Genomic DNA, 26,790 nt, shown 5'->3' with positions numbered 1-26,790 from the left:
GATGTCACTCAATATGATCAACTGTTCATTTTTGATGATGATATTTAGTATATCCAATCAAACTAAAGAATATTAAAACCCAAAATGAAGTTGTTAAAAATAGATAAATGATATTGCACTTATTAAGAGTTACTGCCTCTTGAGAAATACGTGTTGTTATTTGCTCCCCATGCAAAGTAACATTTGTGTCAGGATTATATTTAATCAGCCATTATAAAAAACAAAAAGCCAGAGCAAGATAAACGATGTTTTTCTCCTACTTTCTTTGTCCTCTTCACAGAATCTCATACTATTGACCAGTTTCTCTTTCCTATAAATTTCCCCCTTTGTTTCAAGATGAAATTCTCGTCATGTCATTTTCCTTCTACCAATATAGCAGTTGTGTTGAGGTGTGTGTGTGTGTGTGTGTGTGTGTGTGTGTGTGTTTTCCTTTCTCCTTTTTGAGCTCAGTTCAGATTCCCTTACCATCCTCAAAAGTCTGGCTCTCCTTCAGTCATTTTCCTTCCCTGTTCCCAAATTCTGTTTGATTATTTCTATACTTATCATTGATTTCAAAATCAGGCTCATGATCCTACACGTATATATACACCTTCAGAATAGACTTCTCTCTTAGGTCCTTTTTTCATATATCTATTTTCTCTTTAGAGATTGCACCTTACATATGCCACTGAAATCTGAGCTTGAGATGTATGAGTTTATTTATTTAACCAACCACTGCACAGGGCTTACTTATGTGCCAGTGATATTCAAGCACTTTAATAAATACTAGCTCATTCAATTTTCATAAAAATCTTTGAAATAAAATTATAGTTTTTTTTCATTTTATTTTTTTTATTGTTGGTTGTTCAAAACATTACATAGTTCTTGATATATCATATTTCACACTTTGATTCAAGTGGGTTATGAACTCCCATTTTTACCCCATATACAGATTGCAGAGTAAGGAAACAGACAACTAGTTCTTTATAATTGTCCAGGGTCACTAAACTAACAAGTGGTAAAAAGAGGATTCATTCCTTGCAACCCATTAATAAGGATCTCCCAGCCCAGAGCCTAAGATGCATCTTAAATAGCACATTAAAATGGTCACTAGATTCTGGATTTTAATTTTCTCATATTTTCCTAATTTATTCCTTCCTATTTAACTCCTGTACCTTAGTTATAATCAATCAGTTTTATAATTTGTTCTTGCTTTTCCCACACTGCTAAGATCAAAACAAATCATACCACTTCCCTGTGTAGAACTACCCAGTGACTACCCTCTGCCCTCATGGCATAGTATAAAAGGCCAAGAAGCTTCATCTGCTACCACCATTCCAGATAAAGCTTACAATGCAGATTCATGCCTGCCCTACCCATATACTGATAGTTCGTAAATAGGGAAAGGGAGATTAAAGGGAAATTGCATGGAAATGAAGGGAGACCCTCATTGCTATACAAAATTACATATAAGAGGTTGTGAGGGGAATGGGAAAATAAACAAGGAGAGTAATGAATTACAGTAGATGGGGTAGAGAGAGAAGATGGGAGGGGAGGGGAGGGGGGATAGTAGGGGATAGGAAAGGTAGCAGAATACAACAATTACTAATTGGGCATTATGTAAAATTGTGAATGTGTAACTGAAGTGATTCTGCAATGTGCATTTGGGGTAAAATTGGGAGTTCATAACCCACTTCAATCTAATGTATGAAATATGATATGTCAAGAGCTTTGTAATGTTGTGAACAACCAATAAAAAAAAAATATGTGTCTTCCACTATGTTCCTGAATCTTTAAACCCTCTCTAGTTCAAAAGATATGACCCCTGTAATTATGTTTTTACTTATTTTTTTCTCTATCATTTTATTTAGACACTTTTTGAAAGCAAGGATTCAGGATTTCTATTTCTATACATTCAATATCTCCTTTAGTCTTGGCACATAGTAGGCTCTGAATACACATGATAAATGAAAGAATGGACACAGGAGTGAAATGCTTTAAGCTTATCTAAAGTGCTCTACCACACTAATGAGACAAACGCTGAACAGAAAGAATGAAATTGAGTTTGGCATTTGTGATACAGCTGTAGCCCTCTGAGCAAAGCTTTGATCTTGAATTTCCTTCTAATGCCAGCATTCTATGATTCTACTCTACTAAAAGTCAATTGGCACCTTTTGCCAGCACCAGTTGCCTTAAAAGCAGGACCACCAAGAAATAGGATTCCATACTGTGGGGACTTGGATCAAATGGCATCAGATAGCAGATACATTCTGGCACCACTCTGTGCCAATGTCCACATCTATTAAGTTTGTTTACTAACTAGTCACATTATCTATTTCATGTTGGGATTTCTTTAGGGTGTGGTAAAATTGGACAGATGGGTTGAAAGTCTTCCTTCAGGCATAACACACATAGAATTGGGCAGATGGGTTCCAATAATCAACCTTTAGGCCTGGAACACATGGATGAAGTGCAGAGAAAAAAAAATACACCATTATCTAGTGATGGGTAAAAAAAAAAAAAGTTGAAAATGAAGAAACTTAAAAAAAAATAAGATTTGGAATTTATAAAGCAAAACTAGAAATTGATGTAGTATAACTTCCCTTCAAAGGTACAGATATTCAGGCCATAAGTTATATACTATAGTGATTTCAGAAACCTAAAAATAACTTTTAAAAGACCAACTTTAGCAATAGGAGATACCAACCTGAAATAAGTTCTCTGGTAACAAAAGCAGAGCCTAGTTTTATTAAATATTTTTATCAGTGAATTAGATGGGGGTTTGATAAGAATATTAAACAGATGGGCAAATATTACTAATTTGGGAGGAAAAGTCCAGAATCCAAAAGTATTTCCTCAGTGTGGAAAGATGCACTGAAATAAGTAAAAAGTCTTAGATTCTCCTGAAACCCAAGGGAAAATAAAATAACTCCTACAGGAAAGTACCACGTGGTGATGTGTATTTGGATGGCACATAGAAAAAAGAGTAGGAATTAGGGTTAACAATACAGCTGGCAGGACTGAGAGGGTGGCTTGGCTGGAGAAAGACAGTTTAGTCATTGGTTGTCTTAAGAGAACTTTATCTGTGCTGGTAGCAGAAAGTCAACTGTGCTGGACCACTTCTTTTGACATCTCCCTTTCCAAATTCTGCCCTTTTCTGCCCTACTCAGGGTCTCAGGATGCTGCTGGCCTCTATCTACTGCATCAGTGAATTCTCTCTTACTCAAGAAGAGGCTTCACCATAATTTTTCAGGAATGTTCTTAACAGTGATTTCAGCTCTGTACAGAGATCCCAAAATGAGATGATGCCAAAAAAAAAAAAAAAGACATTTAAATATTTTCTTCCCATCAAGGATTTCTTTCTTTCGGATGGGATATTATATTATCTGAGAATTTTCTTTTAATTTCTTTTGGAGGCAAAAATAGAATGTCTTTAATACAGTCAAAGGTATATTCCTTTGGGGCCAGGATATATACTATTTCAGCATTTATACTTATGATTGCAGTAGTTCCAAGTATATAATCTCTTGATAGCAATTCATGATTGGTTTTGCTTGTTATTTTTTAAACCAATGAACCCAATCTGATGAATACATCATTCCATATCCTCTTTTCCCTGCCTGGGACACCAGAAACATGCCTCAAGTCCCAACTGGAAGACCTTTATCTCCTAGAATCTTCTGAGTTATGTGCCCCGCTCCACTACCTTACCAGGTAGACACAGAAATAACAAAACAAAATTTAAAAAAGGAGTGAATCGCCTGACCTGGTACATTTCTGCCTAATACTGACCCAAGATGTGGTGGTTCTAAAAGTCTTCTCTCCATGCCTCCTATATACCAAGGAAACAGTGATTTCCTCGAGAGGTGTGAAAGGTCACCTTGTGTTTGATATTCCTCCTTTTCTCCCTCACTTCTCTTTTCCCTTCATTCTAACACCCCTGGAATTATCTACCCCAATCATGTCTTAGGACATAAGTTTGGCTTTCCTTCAGTTTTCTGAGAGAACTATGTTGAAACCACGATTGAAATTTCATTACAAGGTAGTTGATTAGATGATCTCAATTCCATCAATGATATCTTCTGCAAGAGTGAGCCACAAAAAAATCTGATACAAATAACTAACAGAAGAACTGATCTGTAGCCTGGAGGAGGCCAAAAGCACCCTGAAATGAGTAGCAACATGCAGACTCCAGGCCAGGCATATGGACGGATTACAGAGGGTCAACATAAGAAAATGACCAGTAGAAGTCCCCTCTGTCCATGTCCACAGCTCTATTAGCAAACCCACCCCTTTTTTAGCCCTTCCCAGCATTGGTTAAGCCACTGCTTGGTGCCACCAACCATTTCCCAGAGCCCTTTCTCACCAAGCTTAATTCCCACGCTGCTGTCCCTCCCCTTGACTCTACTCACCTACTTTCAACTCCCCTCCTACAACAACCAGGCATGCCACGCTCAAGATGTTGCTTCTGTCCACAGGGAACTGTAAAGTCCCCATTACATAGAGGCCTCTGAGGAAGGGAAGATCGATATCCACAAGGACAGTCCTGTCTGTAGAAGAAAAAGAAATTAGACACAGACCTAAAGCAAGCATCACCTTCTCTCCTCCAGTGATTTTTCGTGGGGTTCCCCCTGGCAATTCGGGAGCTGTTTACATTGCAACTTTATGCCAGGACAGGTGCAGCATCTGAAAGAACAGAGTTTGCCAGAGGCTGGACCTTATTAAAAGGACAGGCGGGGAGCCATGAATAGTAAATGCTACCACTGCCTAACACAACAAGTGTTCTGGCTCAAAGGTATTGCTCCTGTCCCAAACTTCAGTGTGAACACACAGATCAAGTGAGCTGCCCACCCTCTGTCCCTGTCTCTTTACTTTGGGCTCTAGTTTTAGGGAGACACAAATCAGTAGATATGACCTGGGCCTCATAAGGCAAAAAAATGGGATGTAAATTCTAGCTCCACTACTTGCTAAAGTGTAGACCAGCAACTTTATCTCTTTGTTACCTCAGTTACCTTGTCTGTGAAATTGGCATAATAATAAAAAATCTTCTTCCTTCCTAGAACTTTTCCTGAGAGGATCAAATGAGTTAATAGATCTAAAGTACTTAAGTAATCCTAGTAAGTCTTTGGTAATTTCCTAATTACCACTGTGTAAGGCAATGTATGTGGTACATGCTTAGCAAATGCTGGATAAAATCTCTGTACTATTGTCCATTTGCTTGGCATGCTTATAGAGCCCATGAACCATTTAAAACCATTATCCTTCATCTCCCTTTTCATAAAATCTTGTTCCATAAAACTCCAGAAGAAATTATCATGGATTTTGTCTGAAATAAACAATAAAGTAATATATGAATAAAACATTCTCATTTACAGTAGTTAATATTTCATGTATGTCAAAGTACTAATTGTTACTTTTCTAAAGCTTACTAGTAATTCAGCATGAATTAAAGATATCCAAATAGATGTTTCTGCTTAAATTTCAAGTACCATAATCACTGACACATGTAAAGATTTTTAGAGAGTTTTTTTGTTAACATAAATCTCATATCTCAGTCCAGGAAACAATGCACCCCGCTGTTCATAAGGACCTGTCCAAGCCAATTAACTTGCTATCAGTTGTCTCTCTTAGCCCTTGCCTGCTTCCAGAGATATGAGTCATGCCCTCCTGTGGCAGCTACTATAATGGCCATAAACTAATCATTTCCGTTTTTCTCTTGGGTTCACAGTTAGACTCTAGTTTAATAGACTCTCTAGTCTCTAACCAGTCTAACTAGTTTCCAGCCTCTTTTGAAATTAGATGAAGCCATGTGACTGAGTTATATTTCAACAAAGTACAGGCAGAGTTGAAGTATAACATCTCCAGGCTTAGTCCATAGGCTTTGCAAGTCCGCTCTTCTTCCCTTTGTCCCTCAGGTGGACATGAAGTCCAGCATTAGCAGCAGCACCCACTCATCCTTCAGAAGGATGTTTGTTTTCTCTGATAATTGGTCATTTCCAGTCTTCTCGATGACGGCTCCACCACTACCTCTGGGAAAACAACCTCTCTGTAACACTCCAGTAATGTGATGCTGCCCACACACTTAATATCACAGCACTAAAATGAATTATTTGAATTACACTCATACATTACTGTAGGTAAAGAGGTATACGCCTCAATGTATTTATGTTTTAGAGAAAAAGACTTTTTAAAAAATCCCCCATGCTTATTGTAATGTTAAAAATAAAAATAGTAAATAACTGTTCCTAGATCTATGGAGTTTAGTTCCCTGCATACCTTAAATTCAAGAGTTCATTATTGACTGGTACAAAATGAATGATCAGGCTAAACAGATAAAATATATATTTGAGTCCTATCTCTGGTACTTTTCAAAACATTTTCATAAAAAATAAAATATCAAGAGAATATTCTATGTTTAGCATACATTTTATGGGTTCATAAATTTAAGAGAAAAATTATTCCAAGCAAGTAACTTTTAAAACAAGAGTTTTGTACAAATGGCCTTTATTCCAAAATCTATCCCATTTGACCTACATTTAGCTATTGAAATTAAAGAAGAAAATAGTAAAATTAACTCAGTAAGTTCTTTCTCTCACCCACAAAGTTCTCCCTCACTCTCTCTTTCTCTCTCTCTTAAAAACACACATATCCACACACACATACACACCCCCACATATGATGGTAGGCACTTTAAACATAATTTCCAGCAAAAATATAAGTGCCCAGAGTTTAATTTTCCCTTTGGACTCTATCACATATCCTGTTAGAAGAAATATTTCCTTTTAATTGCTCTACCCACTCCAAATATACCAATAAATTTCCCAAGAGTCTGTACAGATTAACTTCACAAGAACAGGAACCATAGCTGCCATCCTCACATTTATTTTCCCAGAACAATATCTAGCATATAGTAGGTGCTCAAAAATAACACACAAAGAAGAACATACATACACACACACACACACATACACACACACACGAAAATCCAATAGTTACAAGAGGAAAGTGACAGCATAAAGACAGGAGCAGAAACACTGCTCTAATTTCTTTGATTCCACACTTTATCTTAAAATTTCCTAGATCCATCTGTCCATCTTTTCTTTGTTCTTCTTTTCCTTCCTAGTATCATGTCAAGTCTTGTCAAGTGCCAGGAATTCAAAGGGGTATCTCCTAACATCAGATAAAGACAATATATAAACAAAATAAGTATAAATGTGTTAGACTTGAAATGATACTACACCCTTTAATCATTAAAAAAAAAGATTGATCCTATCGTCATTCTCAGCTACTTCAAACTGGAAAGTCTAACAATGCATCTATTTTTAACACAATTCTGCTAAAACAAAATAATCATGTGTCCTATAAGATTTTTATAAGGGGGTTCTCCTTGAGTCACAATAGCAGAGATCACAGGGGCACAAGCAGAAGAATTCACACCAAAGCAGCCTCCAGGGCAGACCAGCTGCAGGCCAATTGACCAGTTCTTAGCTGCAGTGAAAGCTTGTGGAGAATTTTTCTTTTTCTCCAGGTGTGAATTGGGGTCAACATGCCACTTTCTCCAGAAGTAACATCCTTTCTGTGAAATTACTTTCTAGAGCACTCACTCTGAAATAGCTATTTATGCAATGCATCTAGTAAACATGAATGATGGGCCACGCCAATGCTCTCTACCTTGTCCCGCCTTGGCCTCAGCTATTCCATCCTCCTCTGTCAGTGACCAATCTATCCTACTTGAGATAATGAGCACTGGCATATGGAGGGAACCATCTGGAATTTCTGTTGCTCAATAGGAGGCTGATGGCGGAGCTGATCTGGAAAGAGGCTCCAAAAAGAATTAATGAGTTCCAGATGTAATTAAAGACTGTTTTCCCCCCAAAGGAGCTCAAGACCAGCCATGGGGTAGTGCCTCTTGGTTCCGAATTACACCCTCCCACCACTTGTTCATCCATCAAGCACTAAACACCCACCATCTTTACCCTAGTATCTACCACCAGGCAATGTTTTATTGTATTTCTGAAAGTGTCTACTTTGACAATTAAAAATAAAGCTTTAGAAATAATACCTGGAAACAACATTAAAGAAATCCCTGAGTCTCCCTATGCACCAAATGAAACAGCAAGAAAAAGAACAACAAAGGTCCAATCTTTTGTAAATGCATTAGCTACTATCAAAACCAGAAAACCTGAGCCAAATCAAAAGACAGACATCTCTGATGGAGATTCTCAGGCTCCTTTTGTATCAGGAATAATTTGACTACTAGAGTTACAAAGCATTCCGTATAATTTCAATGCTAGATTTAAACTCAATTTAAACTTAGCCCAGCAAAGTTCAGCAATCAAGGTCACAAGCATGTAACATTCCAAGGGTCTGACACTTGTCTAAAACCCATAGAAATGAGATCAAGGGCAAAGGGCACAGATCCTCAGAATAATGATGGGGTCACATGAACAAGCACAATTGAGGGGAGGCAGGCCCACTGTATGGTATTCACTGTACAAGGCCTCTAACTTAGGTGGTTCCCAGTACAACTCTGCCATTGTCAGGAACACAGCCTGCACCAACTCTGGATGTCCTGGAGAGTGCTTAGAGAGAGCAATGACATGAGAAAAAAAGGAGGACATACAAGGACCATTTATAGGCTGTTGTTTTCCTGCACCTTCCATAATTAGCCGGTTTGCATCTGCATTCAGTTTGGGCTACAAAATATTTTCCTATGAATATGCAAACCAAGGGGAAAGTAAATTTTAATACCATTTGCACAACTATTCAATGATTTAGCCTTCCTTCTAAAAAGGTGAAGAAAACAATGCTTGTAGTTCAAAAATGATTACTTAAAATACTTTAAACATACATTTTACACAATGATTGGTATTGTTTTCTTTGTGGTCTTGTTTAACTTTGGGTCAATTTAATGGTTTATTCAAATAGTCTATCATAATTTATGAAGATGGCTCATACACACAAGAAAAATACTCCTAAAGTAGTGGAAGCTCTCAGACATAAATAATTCACAGAGATGAAAGGGTAACATGATTGAAAATTAGTGTCAAGTAGACTAATTTACTGAAACGATAATATTTGGTTCTCAATAGTTCCTTGTAGAAAAAGTTGAATAAAACAGTGCTTGAAGATGAGGATACCTTCCTTCTATAACCAAAGAGCTGCAAACTTTATAGTTTGACTTTTTCATCAAATCCACACAGGTGGTTTCTTTATTCTATTCTTTTTTTTTTTTTCAAACTGGTCTTAAAAATAGGCAGAAGAGGCAATTTTCAAAGTGCCCAGAGGCACATGATTCAAGTCGGAAAGCCAATTTCCCAACAACTTCATGAAAACCCATCTGCTCACCTGGTGTGTGTGTGTGTGTGTGTGTGTGTGTGAGAGAGAGAGAGAGAGAGAGAGAGAGAGAGAGAGAGAGAGAGAGAGAAGGAGAACTGGAGGGGGGAAGGAGAACAGCCCTTATTCTCACTAAATCGAAAGAGACCCATTTAAATTTCATATAATAAATCTCCATACCACTCCCCACATTTACTCTCTGTGTCTCAAGTCAATAGAGACATGCATAATTCCCACAGTAGAATCAACACTTTAAATTATGATATTTTAATTGATCAATAAAATGCTTAACATACAATGTTTATTTCTTCCTCTAGCCTACGCCATCTGTTCTTCAAAAATATTTTGAATCTATTTAATGGGAAGGTTTTTAAATAAAATTACCAACTGTATTAGATAAATCCTCTGGATCCCAAATTCTAAAAGAAAAAAATGCTAGAAAGTGCGGCTGCTTTCATAAAGGTAGAAAGGAATCTGCCTTCTTTCTTCCCACCTTGCTTTGTTTGGGTTTTTTTTCTCCTGAGATGCGGTCATGATGCTGAGCTCTCCATAGGGCCTGGAAGTCTCTGAGTGGCTGAGTTGGCATTGAAACAGGGTGCCCTGTGCTTGCTCACATAATCTAGTCTCACAAAAATCCCTAGAACCTACAATCCCCTGAAGACCTAAAAATAGAGAGTATTCATTTCAATAAATTTGAGGTCAGATGTTAAACTACAGTTTGGCTTTCTTCACGTAATTCTATTACTCCTGTTCATTGTTAATGAATCTGGGCTGACCTGAGGTTTGGGGTTACAATCCCTCTCAAGCCCTAATAGTGAATACTAATGTGCTCACATACCTTTGAAGGCAGACTGTGGCAATGCTCAGTGAGCATACTGTTATGTTTTTACAAGTTGCAGTTTGTATTCAAGCTGAACCAGACGTCACACTTACTTCATATGTGGGTTAGCATTTAGATTTGTTTCCTTAGAAAAGACATTGAGACCAACTACTAATAAATTAACACATTTTCACACTTTAAACCTGAAGAAAAAAATATGAAGCTGTACAAAATAAGTGATTCACTCTTTCAAAAAGCTCTTTAGGCAATATTCTATGCAGCAAACGCTGCATTCAAGAGTTTATTTCCCTCATCAGCTCTTTTTTGAAAATAAATCCTCTCCTTTTTTCTCTGTTTGACACTAGAGAGGGCAATAGATCCAAAAAACTGAGGGTGTTTTTAAAATTTCTTTTCATTGTTATTATTTTTCTCAAGTTTTAAATTATTTCTTCTAATTAAATTTTATTAAATTCTTGAAAGATACTAATATTCCATTTGTTCTTTAAGATGATAGACATTATTTTTAAATGAATAGGTAATGCTTGAGAGAGCTTAGACTATAATACCTGACTAATAAAACTGATTAAATACTCAACATTTTAATATAGTTTCAAAATTTATAATTTCTGAGCAAACCAGACTATATATTATGCTCCTTCATTAATAATGTGCTTGCATACACACAAAACAATTTCAATGCAAGTTTTTAGTGCTTTCAATATTTCCATATTTTCCATATTTTTGTAATGTCCCAAAGCCTTCGAGAGGTTTTACTCAGTGTGTCTGTGATTTCTGTAAATTCTGTATATTCAATGCAAAGAGTCTTGCTTCGGTTTTCAAAATAACTTCCTTTACACTTGAACTAAAATACTGTCCCAGAAATCATGAAGGTTTCTAGAATTCTTATTCACATTTCTAAGTATTCCAATGATAATTTCCAGATTCTACAACTTTTTCCAGAAGTCACAATACTCTAAAATATCTCCATACTGTCTGGCAAAGATATTGTCATTAGAATAAATCCCTCTTTTTAACCCAGGGTTTCTAGAAGTCCCCCAGAGGAGAACAGTATATAAAGAAAAGTATTATTACTGACAAACAAATTTGTTCATTCATCTAGCAAATATTGTCAAGTGCTTTGTCAGACACTGCAATATATGCAAAAAAATCCATAAACAAAATAAGACTTCCATTTCACATAGAGAAGTAACTAGTTTTACAAGACTGATCAGGTGAGTATTGGTGGAAGGAAAAAGTAAAAGAAGTATTTGCTTCTGATGTAATAATCAAAATAATTACAGTTCCAAAATAATCATTGCAAAGTCCAGGCATGTTTCCAAGCAAGTAGAACAGTGTCTGTTCCTCCTTTCCTTCTAGTGCCTGAGAAACCTAATTTGCTCCTAATGCCCTTATTATGGTTTGGATGTGAGGTGTTCCCCAGAAGCTCAGATGTGAGACAATGCAAGAAGGCTCAGAGGAGAACTGATTAGGTTGTAAAAATCTTAACACAATTAGAGAATTAATCCCCTGATAGGGATTAACTGAGTGGTAATTGAAGTGGTAGGGTGTGGCTGGAGGAGGTAGGAATTGGGGCTTTGGGGTATATATCTGTATATGCTAATTGGAGATTCTTCTTTGTGTTTCTCTCTCTCTCTCTCTCTCTCTCTCTCTCTCTCTCTCTCTCTCTCTCTCTCTCTCTCTCTCTCTCTCTCTCTCATCACCATGTGAGCAGTTTCTCTATATTCTTCCACCATGATGGAGCTGGCTGTATTATGGACTGACAACTCAGAAACTATGAGCCCTTAAATAAAACTTTTCTCCTCTCCAATTGTGCTAGTTGGATCCTTTAATCACAGAGGGGAAAAAAAAAAGCTGATTAACACTGCCCTACTGTTCAGAATCCCAGTGAAACTCTATCTACCCATACTCCACACATATCCAGGGTCTATGTAGTTCTATAGTTCCAATGGTTTCTCAACTATGTCTGCACTCCTTTCAGGCTCTACTCATTGATACATGTCTCTATAGAGAATAATCTGTGAGCTCAACAGTAAAGATTTGGTGAAATCACACACAAAAAAATATTCCAGTGCCTGATATGTAAGAGGCATTCAATCGCTAGTTATCCCCTCTTTCATGTCAAGCATAAAAGTTTGAGTGCTCTCTCTGAACCTGTTATGTGAACCAAAGAAACCAGACTCAGTTCTCATGAAACCTAATATTTTTAGGAGGAAATTGACATTAAAACACAATCACAAAGATAATTACATAGGCACAAACTGTGCAAATTGCTAAGGAAGAAAATTCATAATGCTAAGAGAGTAACATTGAAAAGTGAGGAATAGAAGAACCAAGATCTAAAGGTTGAGTCACAATGAAACAAGTAGAGAGGACACAGTATATACCACCAACGGGTTTTTAGCAGGGAAATCACACAGGCATTTTGTATTATCAAAAGATGTCTCTACGGAATGAAGTAAATAAGGGTAAATTTAGCAAGCAAGTAATTAAGAGGCATTCTAGTGGTCCATCCCAGAGATGATAACACATAATTTAGGGTGGAGAGAGAAAAGATTGCAAAAATGCATATTGAGTACTTTTCAGAAATCAAAATAACCAGGGTGGGTTGAAGCATTCAGAAAACTTTCAGCTATCAGTAACAGCAGGAGATGTCATGGGCTGATGTGAGAAAACTGGAGGGGGGAGAAGGTGCAAGTGGAACTGGGAGAGCAGACTTGGGTGGAGAGAGGATCTCAGTGAGTTATTTTAGCTTCTGAACTTTGACATCATCCCAACAGAGATTTCAATTGACAGTTGGGCATATGGGTGTGATACTTGAAAAAAGAAAAACATGTTCATAGTTTCAAATACTGTCAATAGTTTCACAACTAGCAAATTTATGTCCTCAGAAATCACCAAAGGAGCAAAAGTAGAATGTGGAGATAAGAATTCGGGTCCAGAAGTAGATGAGGATTCAAGGGAATTTGTTTGTCATATGGAGCATACACACAAACAAATGTGTATACACTGATAGGAAGTATCCTGTAGAGAAGTCAAGACTTGAGATAAGGGAGAGAAGAAGGCATCTAGGGGACTTAGGGACTCAGAAAGGAAGACAAACATAGGATTCAGAGCACCAGGGGAGACTCTCTTTGGGAGCAGATAACTGCTTACTTTAAATAGGAGGGAAGAAGGAGAAGCCAGGGGAACATGTAACCCATGTGCACTTATCTCTTTTCAAAAGGAGTAAATATTAAGATATCTTCAGTGGCCTGAAAAATTAGAACCGTTTCAGTTCCCTTCTTAGTCATATAAGGTAAACATTAGACTCCACCTGCCCAAACCCAATTAGGGATGATCTCTTAGAAAACTCTGTGTGAAGTAAATCCATATATCTGGGTATTTGAACAAATGTAATTAATGAGAAATAATACTTAAGAATGAGTGACTGCTATATAAACACATGAAATAGGCCTGGAGTTGTAGTTCAGCAGTAAAGAGCTTGCCTAGCATGTGTGAGGCACTAGGTTAGATACTTTGCACCACATAAAAATAAATAAATAAAATAAAGGTATTGTGTCCAACTACAACTAAAAACACCCATTAAAAAAAAACCACATGAAATAGTTAACTTAATTAGTGAATATGTCTATATTCCTATATACCAAAATAAACACATACTTTATGTATGGGATCTTTTTAGCCATTCATCCATGCTAAAAAGTGATCACATGCTACAACATGGATGAACCTTGAAAATCATACACAAAGTGAAGGAAGCTATTGTATGATTCCATTTATATCAAATATCTAGAATAAGCAAAAAAGAAAGTATATATATATATGAGTGGTTGCCTGGGGCTGGGAAGAATGAGGGATTACAGGGTTACAGCTAAGAGGGTGCAAAGTGTCTTTTGAAAGTAATGAAATGTTCTAAAATGGATTGTGGTGATGGTTGCACAACTCTGTAAATACACTAAAAGCCATGACTTGTATGCTTTAAATGGATGAATTGAATGGTATGTGAATTATACCTCTGGTACTTTATGTACTAATATAGAAGCATTTTCAAAACAGTGTACCTTTTGAAGCAAGATGTAACAATTCATAATATGTTAGAGTTATGTAAAGGGAGGGTAATAAGAAAAAATGTATAATTTTCATATATTTGGCTCAGAATATATCTGTAGGGGAATCCAAGGAATCGGTAATATTGTTATTTCCAAGAAATAAAGCAGAGGGACAGGAAGACAAAACTGAAGACAAATATAAATTTGGAATATAAATCGCCTTTTTTTTTAAAAAAATCAAAAACTGAAAGTAAAATTAAAAGTTGAGACTAGTTAGATTTGTATTTGCTACCAGTGAAATTTTAGTTCTCCATATGTATTAGAGTATGCCTTTGTATGTATATAATTCTTTTCTTGAGTTCTCTTTTGTCCTTGCAATTTTCTCCTACTGCCAGCAATATCTTGAGAAAGACAGTAAGCTGTGCAATCTCTTCTTAATTGACTTGACTTTATTTTACTTTGTGTTTCTAACTTCTCTTCGTTTATATTTTATTTCCACCTTTGCCCTTTCCACATTTGGATTCATGTGAAATTCTTCACACTGTTGAGTGTCTGCGAAACAAGGAAAAACTTGACTCTGCTACTAGAATTGGAGTTTGGTACAAAGTTTTAATTCATTTTGAATTTGGCTATTGTTTGCTACATCAATATTAGGTCAACACCAAACTCTGCTACCTTGCATGGATTATACTGCTCTCTAAAAAGTTTTCCTTATCTCAACTTTGCTCACCCATATTCACTGGAGACAACTTTCTTCATGGGAAGACATACAGTCCTTTTAATCACAAAACCACAGAACTATGAGAGTGATTCTGAACAGTCAATCCACTATTCCAAGAAACAAGACCCAAAATAGAGCAAATGCGCACACAACAGAACTAGGGGAAAATTTAGCTGCAGCATATTCTCAGGCATATTTTGGAAATATGAATATGAAGAGAATATAAAATATGTTCTCCTATAATTCCCTTATACTTAATATAGAACTTTAGTTGATCTTGCATGATATGGCTTGATATTATAACAGGATTTTTTAACATATGGGTAGACAACTATTCCAATAAGATTTACTGAAATTAGTCTTTCCCAGTGTTTTTTGAGCAAAATCTTACTCACAAAGTAAATTCTCATATATCCACAGATCTGCTTCTGAACTCTGTTTTGTTTATTTTCTTCCATCTCTGTGTCCTTTTAAGAATTTTGTTGCTGAAGATTATCTAGAGCAAGTTTCCCTAAATCAATCTCTTCAAAAACCCTTGCTAGTTGGAGTATATTTGCTTTCATCTAAAATATTAAAATCAATATCTCACCTTCTTTTTTTTTAAATTTAGATTTTCATTGTTAAAGAGGTCTCTGTGTGATCTCAGATATAGGAGGTTATAGATGATATTGTGGGAATCAACTGGCATAGAAATATTTTTTCTACTAGTACAATAGGCATTAACATTTTTATTGTTTATATTGCTAATGAAAGTGAAAAACTGGAGAAAAAACTTAAGTGTTATCACAAGATAGTAGTTCAATAAACCACATTTTATTCTGGGATGCTATGCAGTCATTTAAAAGGATGTGGTAGATTTTTTCTTTACTGATAAGATAGTATTTCAATTGTTCAACATTTTTTGAAGTCATTAATGAATACTAAGAACATATTTTTTCACTAATGATTTGAGGGACAGCTTAGCACAGCTTATAAGAGCTCTGAATCCAGATGATGGTGTTTAAATTTTATTTCTCCACCAATTAGCTAGGATCTTCATTTTTCAGTTTCCCCTGATGTCTGATAAAGTGAGTTAACAGTGCCTCATAAGGTGGCTAGGAGAATCCCAATGTGAATTAATCCAAGATGCTTAGGATAGAAAAGTAATGCTTAGTCATAGAAAAGATATATTTTAAAAAATATTTATATATATAAATAAATACACACATTAAAATTATATCATAAGCTCAGTTAATAACAGTAGTTATCTAAGAAAGGGCAAGATACAGGTTAAAGTATTCTTGGATATTTTGCTTTTGTATCTCTTATTATTGATTACTTGGTACAGAAAACAATTGATGCACTATTTTACATTTTTTTTAATAATCAAGTTACAGAAGTCCAAGGATGTATAAGGATGCTTCCAAGTAAGGAATGTCCAATAGTCATATACAATTTGATATATAAGATCAACAAAAGGAATACTGAGTTTTCCTTCCGGTACATAACAACAGAAGGGCAGTGTAGATAGGGCAGCGGGAGTAAAACATACCCACTTTCTGGCTGTGGACCTCAGGACTATTACTAAACATCTAAGTCAGGCGTTCTCAAAAGTGTGGTTCAGGGATGCCCTGCTTCAGTACCAGAACTGGTTCAAGATGTAGATGACTAATATTTTAAAACCAATTCAAGTTGATTCTCACGAATACTAAAAGTTAAGAGGTTCTGCTTCTAATCTTGCTTTCCTTGTTGATATGGTGTTAATGTCTGACCACTTTATAAAGCTTCAGTGAGATTAAAAAAAAATAATGCATTGCATGACACATTAAAAAACCAAGCTCATATTATTATCTCACAAATAATGAGTTTATTATTAATTGTAGTACCACTTGTATCAGCATACTCTACAAGATACTATTACTACAGGAAGAGTCTTAGTCCCTTTTTTGGCTCAAAAAAAAAAAAAAAGATATTTGAATACCTCTACAATTCCTGTGTCATTTCTTGCTGATAATGTTTTATGGTCTTCTGACTTTAACCTATCTTTCCAACAGCTATTATTCAAGTAACTTGGGTTCCTGAAAAAGCAAACGTGGCCCTTGGCATTGACATCCTGATGTGGTCCTTAACAATTGCATGTGATCTTGTTTGCCTGTGATGGAAGATGGTGAAGTATGATGGGAAAGAGAAGATACTGGGATGATACAGCTTATAAAAATTGTGGTCAAAGTTATCCTTTCTAGGCAAGGCTTAGACAAAGCATGGTATAGCAACAACTATGATATCAATAAAATCTCCTGTTTCCTAAGAACCAACTAGCCTCTCCCTTCTCTTTGTTACCTGAAAATCCTGGGCAGAGAGCTACATGAGTGTTTGGTTCCAGTCTCCTTTTCCTTTGGGGTGGGGGAAAGCCCACATTTCTCACACAGCTTAAGGGAAGAGACTCATAACCATATTTAATGTATAAAAGCTGTGATTTCCATACAAACTGCTGCTTTCCCAGAAAAATGTAAAAGCCCTCTTTAGCAGTTTAAAATCCTTTAACTATTTCCTTCCTTCTCCACTTGAACTATTTCGGCCAGTTTGTTCTGCCTGAAGCCTTCCCTCAAGTGGTACTTTCTGATGAATAAGATAAATTAAGACGTGAATGAAGTTTTTTTTTATTCATTCAGATGGTCAAGATAGCATTAAATACAGACCAAGTACATATGCCAGGAGCCTAAAAGAGTTACCGCCCTCTGAAATTCCCTCAGTCACAGATAATTTCCTCAAAAGGACTAGGATTGAGGTCTCAGCTGTTTTCCAAACAGCAAAACTTGGGCCCCTCATCAGTAGCCAATGTCCTAGCTCTAAACCACATCATTTTTCTCATTTACACTCTTATAGTTTCACCAAAGAAGAAAACAAACAGAAACAGGTGCATCCATATTATGCAAATGAGAAAAGGTAACCTCTGAAACTATTGCACAGCAAACAGAAGATCCACAAGCTGCTCACTAGCTAAAACCACAGGAGGTGTGTCAACTGCCTAGATGCTGAGCCACAGGAGGCCTGCGGGCTGGGATGGCAGTAAATCCCCAGAGAGCTCTAAACTCCTGATTGGCAAGCCACACTAGGCCCATCAGTTCCTCAGGTGCTGAGCTACGGGAGGCCCATCAACTGCTCAGGTGGAAGACATGGGGAGGAGGCAGGAGGCAAGCTGTGTGCAGGAGTTTGAATGAAAGGCCACCAGCTCACCAGGGGTGAAGGGAAATGAGAGGCACCTACTGGGAATACTAGAGTTTGAGAGAACTCCATTAAGAAAAGGAATGAACCCACTTTCTCCAGCATAGAGCATCCTCTTACCTGCAGGGGAAGCACATCTCAGCAAGTGTCTGGCCCAGAGATTGTAAATACATACTGTGTTGAATATGTCCCAGACCAGGTGCTACACAGGACCACCAGGTCTTCCAGACAAGATCAGCACCCCTCCTCACATGCTAAGGTCTTTAGAGACCAACACTCTCTACCCATTCTTTGTTTGGCAAAATTCTCAGTATAACAATGAAATATCCTCCTTAAGTTTTGAGAATCCCAGAAATACTTCAGGAGAGACTGATGGGTCAGTATTTGCATCTCACTCCTTAATCATTCACTCTAGCATTTATTGAGTTCATGGCACATGCCAAATTCTGTGCTCTGTCTTGGAGTTATAAAACATCTCATAAGAATGTCTCTGTTCTCAAGGTGACATAAAAGTAAGTAATAATTATAGAATAAGAGCCAGGCACGGTGAGGCATGCCCATAACCCCAGTGGCTCTGGAAGCTGAGGAAGGAGGATTGTGAGTTCAAAACCAGCCTCAACAATTTGGTGAGGATGTAAGTGAGACCCTGTCTCTAAATAAAATATAAAAAGGACTGGGAATATGGTTCAGTGGTTAAGTGCCTCTGGGGTCAATCAATCTCTGCTAAATAATACTAATAACAACAGTAACAATAGAACAAGGATCTAAGTAAGACATGTCCAAGGTGTTATAGGAACATAGGAAGGAGAATGAAATGAATTGGAAAATCAAGGACACTTTCTAGAAGAGACACTAAGTTGAGTGTTAAAAGATAGAAAAGGAGTAAGCTGGAAGATGATCAGGCTGGGAGAGGTGAAGAAGAAAAAGAAAGACAGAGAGAAGAGCAAATACAAATAAGTGGACAGAAGAAATGGTCTGCTCCATCCAAGGAGAGGGCAGAAAGTAGGTGAGCATGGTTCAGCTGTGACACATGCAGGAAAGTCTTCTAGTGGCCAATGAAGTCAGGGCCCCAAAAACATGTGGTCCAAATAAGCAAGTTTGAAATTTACCCTAAAAGTTTTAGGAAGTCCCCCAAATACTATACAGTATTGAGAAACAAGACTAAAGCTCAGTACTGCTTTTGACAATTAGGTTTTTCAGATTTCTATACATATTCTTCACTATCAAATAGGAGAAAAATAAAATTCTTGTAAGTTCATCTTCTTATCTAAGCTTGGGTTCCTGAGGTCAGTTTGCTGACTTTATATTTTGTCATTGCATTTAAAATTTGATATACAGTCATGATGATGTACTATATATAGTACATATTTGCTACCACATATTTTTAAAGGGGACTCTTATCATAGTAAACACTGATATGGTTTTAAAATTTAAATAAACAACAAATAGCCCTTCTCTGAAAGAGTAAAAAAAAATTTTAAGGTTAAATATATTTTATTTTCATACGTTGATTCGCTTTCCAATTAAATCAGACAAAAGAAAAAATAAGCTGTTAAGTCTTCAATTCATATATGCCAAATACACCATCTTTATTGCCCTACAAAACATTTTAAAAATCAAAGTTTTGACACATTGACAAAAGGAACTTAAAAACTGGTCATGAAACTTGGGTGGATTTTTCACAAGTTACAAGTACCCCGAAGCAAATGGTAGTCTTGTGTTCTCCTAAGTACAGAAATGTTTTCACAGAACATGTGTTCAAACTTTTTAAAAAATATATACAGTTCCTAAACTCAAGAACCTTTGTACTTTTTTCTCTCTCTTGGAAGAGTAAAAATTTAACCATATGTTTTCTGTATAAATGTATTGATTAATTATAAATAATACCTATATGATAAAACACACATGAAGAGAAACTTTTCAAAGGACAAGATAAAAATAAAAGTTATAATTTTTTCTATATGCTCTTCAGCATGTTCTCTTTCGCACCCCCTCTTGAATGTGTCCTGCATTAGACAGTTAATACAGGCCCAGCCCACCTCCCCTATACTTTGTGTAGTTGCATGTTAATGGCAGTATGCTATTCAATAATCCAAATCAGCCAAATGAAGAAAAACAGACAAGGAAATCAATTAAGGATACTGATGAGGTAACATGCCTAAGTCCATGTGGTAGGCTATGTAGCCCAAAAAATTTGAGGCAGGGCTGGGGATGTAGCACAGTGGTAGAGTTTGTGTCTTCTTGAATGCAGGAGGCCATGGGGTTGATCCCCACCACTACACACACACACACACAAAAAAAAAAAAAGCATGTTGAGGCAGTCGACCAGGACTGGAAGGAAAATCTCACCCTTTCCTCGTTTACTGGTGTCAATGTGTCAATATGAGGGCAAAGGATAATGTGAAATATAAAGCAAGATCTTCATCCCCTTTCTAATGCAAGAAAAGCAACTTGGTACAGAGTCAGAAGGTTAGAGGCAGGACATTTCCCCTGAGGGGCCAAGGGCCAGGCCAATCATAGGCCTTCCAGGGTAGTCTCTGTTCTGGAAGTTCTTTCCATATCACCACAATGCTGGGACCTCAGAGATTTGTTTTTTCCAGGGAAAATTTTTTCAGCCCTATTTCTACCCTAACCCAGAGGATTTACAAGTCAGAAACCTGTGAACCACACTATATCAGAGTACTATATCTCTAGTCCCTTGACAGAGGAGGCCTTGCTAAACGTAAATCCTATTTATAAAATCTGTACCTTCATAGGATCATTTCCCTCTTTCATGTGATTTAGTAAGAAAAATTTTCACTGTGGTGAGGATGGGAATTACCAATACTTGAACCAATGGAAGGAAACTCAGCTCTACACACACATTCCTCTGTATTTTTCAAGGAAAAAGGGGTTCCACACAGCTGTCCCATATCTGTGCTAACAATGGAAGCACAAAGATATCAAAAATGTGCTGGAAGACACCAGAGAGACGGGGCCATTCGCAGTGCCCAGTCCAGGCAGGTCAGGCAGATCACAGAAAGTCATCACCTACTCAAGATTCTCCCACATTGGCTTTGCTGACACCACCTACCTCTCCACACCTTACCACTGCCGGAGAAATGTAATTAGATGGGTTAGTCCACTGATGCTGAACCAGGCAAAATAGGTGGCTTCAGACTGCACCTGAAGAATGAAGTTAAACATAAAGATGCCACGTACCACTCGCAGGATCTTGTTAATCAAGTGCCATTAATTTCCAAATCTGGGCACATGCTTCCAAGAAGCAATTTACTCTATCTTTTAAAATCTACTCTAAAATGGTGTTATCTGTACACGCACTGCACCTTTTGTGTCATAGTCTTTGAAAAGCTGTTTTCATTTCTCCTTCATGCTTATGTAGGAGTTGGAGTAATGAACTCGAGAGACTCAAGGAATCCTGAGGCCAAATTTGACTCTGTACTGTCTCTATGATTTTTTTTTTTAGCTCTTTCTTGAGTATGCAGTTTTGAACCCATTTTCCTCAGCTCTAAATGAGAGAAAAAATGTGACAGAGGGAACGCATTCTTATTTATTATTTCCTTCCTTAGTTATGAAAATTCCAATTTTCAGCTGAATACACCATCACCTAGCTGAAATATTTTATTTACTAAGTCTCCTTTCATGGGATTTAGTAAGAAAATGGTAGAGGCAGAAATGTAATCACATATATAATTATAAACAATAAAACTAACAAAATTTGGCTAGATTTAGGCCCAAAAGATATAAACAGAAAAGTTATGTGAAACTTACAGGAAGAATCTATTTTCCAGTTGCTTGGAAAGTGGTTGGAATGGCTGGAGTTCCAGCAGACATTGGAATACAGGGTAACTTTGGGAACAGAAACAACAAATGGTGGGCCAAGAAGATAGAAGGAGTCTAAGACAACATCAAACATTATTTTTAGGTAAGGGAGTTGAGATTAGGTGTGACAGTACGTTGTGCTCTATTTCCCTGAAACACTGACATGACAATCTATTCTGTGATGAGAGTTAGATGATCAAAAGTATTTGAGAAACAGCACATACTGTCTCTCTCCCTGGAAGTTACATAACCCAAGTGATCATATAAAAGCCTTTAAAAAGACCAGATGAAAAGAAATTTATCTATGCTTTTCCAAATTTATTTGACTTACTTGTTTTTTCCCATGTGATGCTGATAAGAACTAGTTTCATGGGAAACACTTTGAGAAATGCTAGGTCAATTTATTATTAAAGCTAATTAGCACTAAATGGCTGGTTTTAGCCTTACAACATGGATTGTAGTGCAATCATTTGCATTCCAATCCAGATCCCCATGGTATATGATTTCATGGCTCTGAAAGTTTCCTATACCAAAATTTTTTAGTTTTATTGCTTATGATTATTGATGTAATTACATTTCTGTCTCTACCAGCAGGAAGTGAGACCCAAGTAGGTTCCTGCAACTCTTTTGCTTACTATTTTATCCCCAGAAAAGTATCTGACACATTTTGAGTGATGTACTCAGTCAATAGGTGTTCGATTAGCACATGATTTCTGAAGGAGGCTTTAATACCACACATATTATGCAAATGGCAGTGATGGAACAAGTGTAAATCAATTTTAGAGAAGAACAATACTCATTTCAAAGAGAGATTTTAATGTTCTGTCTTCTTTGGGTAGCATGTGGGCTGTTAATACTACCAGTGCCCATGTGTCATCCAAGTGAACCAAATATTAGATTCCCCTTCTAAGGAAACATTGTTGGACACAGGTAAGAAATTCTGTGGAATGTTGACCTATGAATAAAATTTGGAACTTATAATGTGTTTGCAGGCAAAAGGAAGAAAATTTCAGAATTGTCAACATTTATGACCCACTATTGGACTTCACTGGCCTGGGCGTCCAAGACAGATTACTTACATAGCTGAGAATTAACATTGCCTACTGGCTGGGGCTTATTTGGCTTGTTAACCATTATGGAAAACATGGGCTTTCCACATGATTTTTGGATTCTGATAGCCTAAGGACCTTGTTCCAAAAAGAGAGGATCATTCCAATAACAAGTAAGAGAAAGAACAAGTCTCCTAATGCAAGTGTCCTTGTGATCTAATCTTTTGAGCTCCCAGAGCTTCACTCCTACATTCTGTCAAGCAAGTTACTAAAGCCAGCCCAGACTTAAATAAAGAGAAATGAGCTTCCACTTCTCCACAGGGACTACAACATCACAACATGCATTTACCCAAAGCGACATTTATGGCACCCCTTTTTGGAGAAATTCTGCAATGATGACATTGAAATTATGATAGTTATTAGAACCAGCTCTAGATATTGCTATTCAATCTTCATAAAGAAACATGCTATTATAACACAAATTTTATTTTTAATATTTTGATAGCTCTATCAATATAACTGATTTCTTTTGTAATCATAACTGGTTTATTTTATGTATAAAAAACATTATTCTGAGACTAGATCTAGGCTTTGCCAGACTCCTAAAAGGAACTAGGACACAAAAATATTAGGACCCCCTAAGCTGTATAACAGTGCAGTCACCCAAGGGTCAAAAGTGAGCCTGCTGGCCCATCTGTACCTGCAATGCATAGTTACTTGGCCAAATTCTTATCTTAAACCTCTGCATACGAGGAGACTCCAAAAGCCCCCTCGAGGGAAGATAATCAATTCAAGAAATGGCAACTATACCTAAACCAATAATAGGGAAATCATGAATTATTTAATTCTACATTCCAAAAATATCTGCATGGAAAACATACCATAAAGTAAAGAGAAAAAGAAGTAATTTGATTAGAGCAAGTGAATAAAACCCTGCTCTACATTAAAAACCTCCATGGGCAGTGTTCCTTGCTTGGCTCGCACTTCCCCAACCCTAACCAGGAGGGTAAAATACATGTGCAATCATTCAGGTCTCCTTCTCTTGTTAGAAAGGCCTGTGTCTCCTCAAGCAATATTAATTCCATGAGACAAAGTTCTTGGAGGAATAAAACTGGGTAAAATATAGACTGATGGATTTAAGTCAAGGAAAATTTTCATTAACCCTTAGCAAATCTGTTGCACTACAAATCATAGAAAATGGGATTGGTATGACTTTAAAGGTGTTTTCCTCCTAGGGAGATCTACATATTCCAGTTGATCTCCAACTTTCCAGATTTTATTACTTAGAGTTCTGTGTTCCAGGAAACCCCTCAATCCTGGGGAAACCAGGGTAACTGATCGATCAATTTATTAATGATTTTAAAGAGATTAACATCACAAAATAAATATCAAAAACTCTGGATGTTATGCTCAGTATTCTATAACTAAAAGAAATTAAACAGTGTGCTTTGACAGACTAATGCTGCTGCCTGTTTTGAATAATGGGAACCTTAATATTTACTTCTAGAGTTGAACTCATTATAAGCATTACATGTGATCCCTAAATCTTCTTAAAAATATTTCTATGGTGTTTATATTTTTGTAACACAATACCCCTTTAAAAATGACAATAATATCTTATAAGACATAGCCTATTCTACTTTCCCACTTGAACTAATTGAGCTGAGCAAATTAAACAGTTTGATTGGTCTGAACCTATCACATGAGCCTATTAATTCCGAATACTTTGGCAGCATGCTAACCAGAGAGTGACTGATGATCAAAGACAATCTCACTGCCTTCCCTAGAAGTCTGCTGTCTCATCATAGAGTGATTGCTTTCATTTTAGTAAAGATATGGTGGCTCCTTGAAGACACAAATTCATACTAAATGTGTACAACTATCAAGACAAGCAAGAGACTTCGCACTAGATTTTGTGTTTGATTTACAGGAGCCAGCAGAGAGTACATAATTTATTCTCAAACTATTCCTTAATTCCATCCTCCTGTCCTCCTTACTTCCATCATCTTGGTATACTCACTTATTGCCCTATGTTGTCCTGATTCTCCTTTGACACTATTGCTAATCCTTCTCTAATATATTTTCTTACCACTTAAATTAGAATTTCCTCCAAGATCTTGTCTTCTACTACCTTCTTACATTTCTCTGCAATGGTCCTCATGTTGGTTCTAACCCTTGTTCAATCCCTAAAACTTCTTTGGTCAACTCTTCTGAGGGTTACCAAATCTAAAACCAAATTCCCCATTGGCTTTCCTTCTAAACTCCTGATCCACATTTCCTTTTACCATCTAGGCCTCTGCTCATGAAATTTAACATACGTCTATAATGAACATTATTATTCTTCCTACTAAACCTATTCCTTCCCTGCATCTTCTATTTATTTTGATGGCACCCATAACCAGTCACCTGCATGTAAAAGTTCTGATCATACTTACACTCATCTCCCTTTACCCTGCATAAAACTAATTCTGCTTTCCAATCAAATTTATGCTACATAATATTTTTATATGGCAACCACCACCACATTTACCCTTCCCGTGAAGCTTGTCATTTGTATTGAAAAGCCTAAAATATTCTTCAAAATTCTCGGGAGGCTAAAACATAGTCCCATGAAGAATTAGTTGCAAACTGCAGATGGAATTCTGTAGAGTTATGCAAGAGAAAGAAGTGACTATAATAGCAAATAAATAAATAGTGAAGGAATGCATCATGGCTATTTTACAAGTATACCTGTTAGGTTCCACTCAAGCTGGTACACAGGTGCTCAGTAGGCCCAGACCTCTTGTAGATGGAAGATGAGAATGTGAAATGTACAATCAACGGATCTCTAGGTGAGGCTAAGTACAAAAGTAAATCAGGGTCTCTTAAGTATTTCACACTTACCAAGATTTATATCCCTACACCCACCTAAATTAGGATCTATGTGTCCTGAGGAAGTATATCCCCTCCTAAAATTACCATAATTTATGATACTAAGACTAATAGATTTTGACAATGAGTATGTTTCTCAGGTGAGTAAGAAAAGAATAGGGTTTGGAAAAAAAATCACTCAATTAGAGTAAAACTCTAATTAGTTCCAGCAAGTTAGCAAGCCATAAAAAGTGTCAGGGGCTACCTGACTTTGGATCCCAAGAGAAGATTCTAAGTGGATTCTAATTATCCTGGAAACAAACACTATGATTGAGTCAAACATAGATTGACAATTTGAGATTAGAGAAAAAGTGCTAACCTATCTCAACATAATTATATTTTTATGTTCCTTTTATGTCACTTAAAGGAAATAAAGATAGCTGCTGTTGCTTTAATCAAAATTTTATTTTTTATGAGGAAACTACACATATCTGTAATTTTTTAAAAAATTCCATCTCTTGGATGTCCATGCTACAAAGGTCACCATATCACCTGTCTTGGCCAGGAAGTTAAGGGCTAGTGCTGTTTACTTAGACTAGCCATTTGAACCATTCTCATTGCATTTTAGAAGCAATTACCAACCTCTGAGTGCTGTCTCTCACAAACGCAATCCTATGTGACAGACACAAATCTAAAACACAACAGACAAGTTCTGCATTACCTCCCCTAAATTTTAGGAGGTAGATAGCAGTATTTGGGTTGGAAACAAGAAGCCTGAAATTCTAAGGCTTGGCACAAAGCATCATATAATTTGGAGAATAATACTAACATATTATTCACAATTTATAAAACAGTTGGATCATTTTAGCTTATTTTACTTGGATTAAACAAACCAAGTTTTCTACCAGCTTAATAATTTCATGTTATCTGTATTTAACA

General features: G+C 36.7%; 1 protein-coding gene across 9 annotated transcripts in view; it reads right to left on the bottom strand.

Annotated features, from left to right (window-relative positions):
• The window catches only part of Pkhd1 (PKHD1 ciliary IPT domain containing fibrocystin/polyductin), a 432,625-nt gene that overhangs the window by 168,677 nt on the left and 237,158 nt on the right, over positions 1–26,790 (bottom strand). For all 9 annotated transcript variants that reach the window (XR_013425107.1, XM_005318573.4, XM_078019904.1 and 6 more), the window contains one exon: positions 4,392–4,529. Coding sequence is in view for 8 of the 9 variants with exons in the window: in XM_005318573.4 (XP_005318630.2) it covers positions 4,392–4,529 (138 nt within the window). In the remaining variant the exon portion in view is untranslated. The remainder of the gene's footprint in view (positions 1–4,391; positions 4,530–26,790) is intronic.

Source organism: Ictidomys tridecemlineatus, chromosome 8, assembly GCF_052094955.1.
Source record: "Ictidomys tridecemlineatus isolate mIctTri1 chromosome 8, mIctTri1.hap1, whole genome shotgun sequence".
Taxonomy (NCBI): Eukaryota; Metazoa; Chordata; class Mammalia; order Rodentia; family Sciuridae; genus Ictidomys; species Ictidomys tridecemlineatus.
Note: the sequence above shows the minus strand (reverse complement) of the source record. Positions and strands in the feature narration are given on the sequence as shown.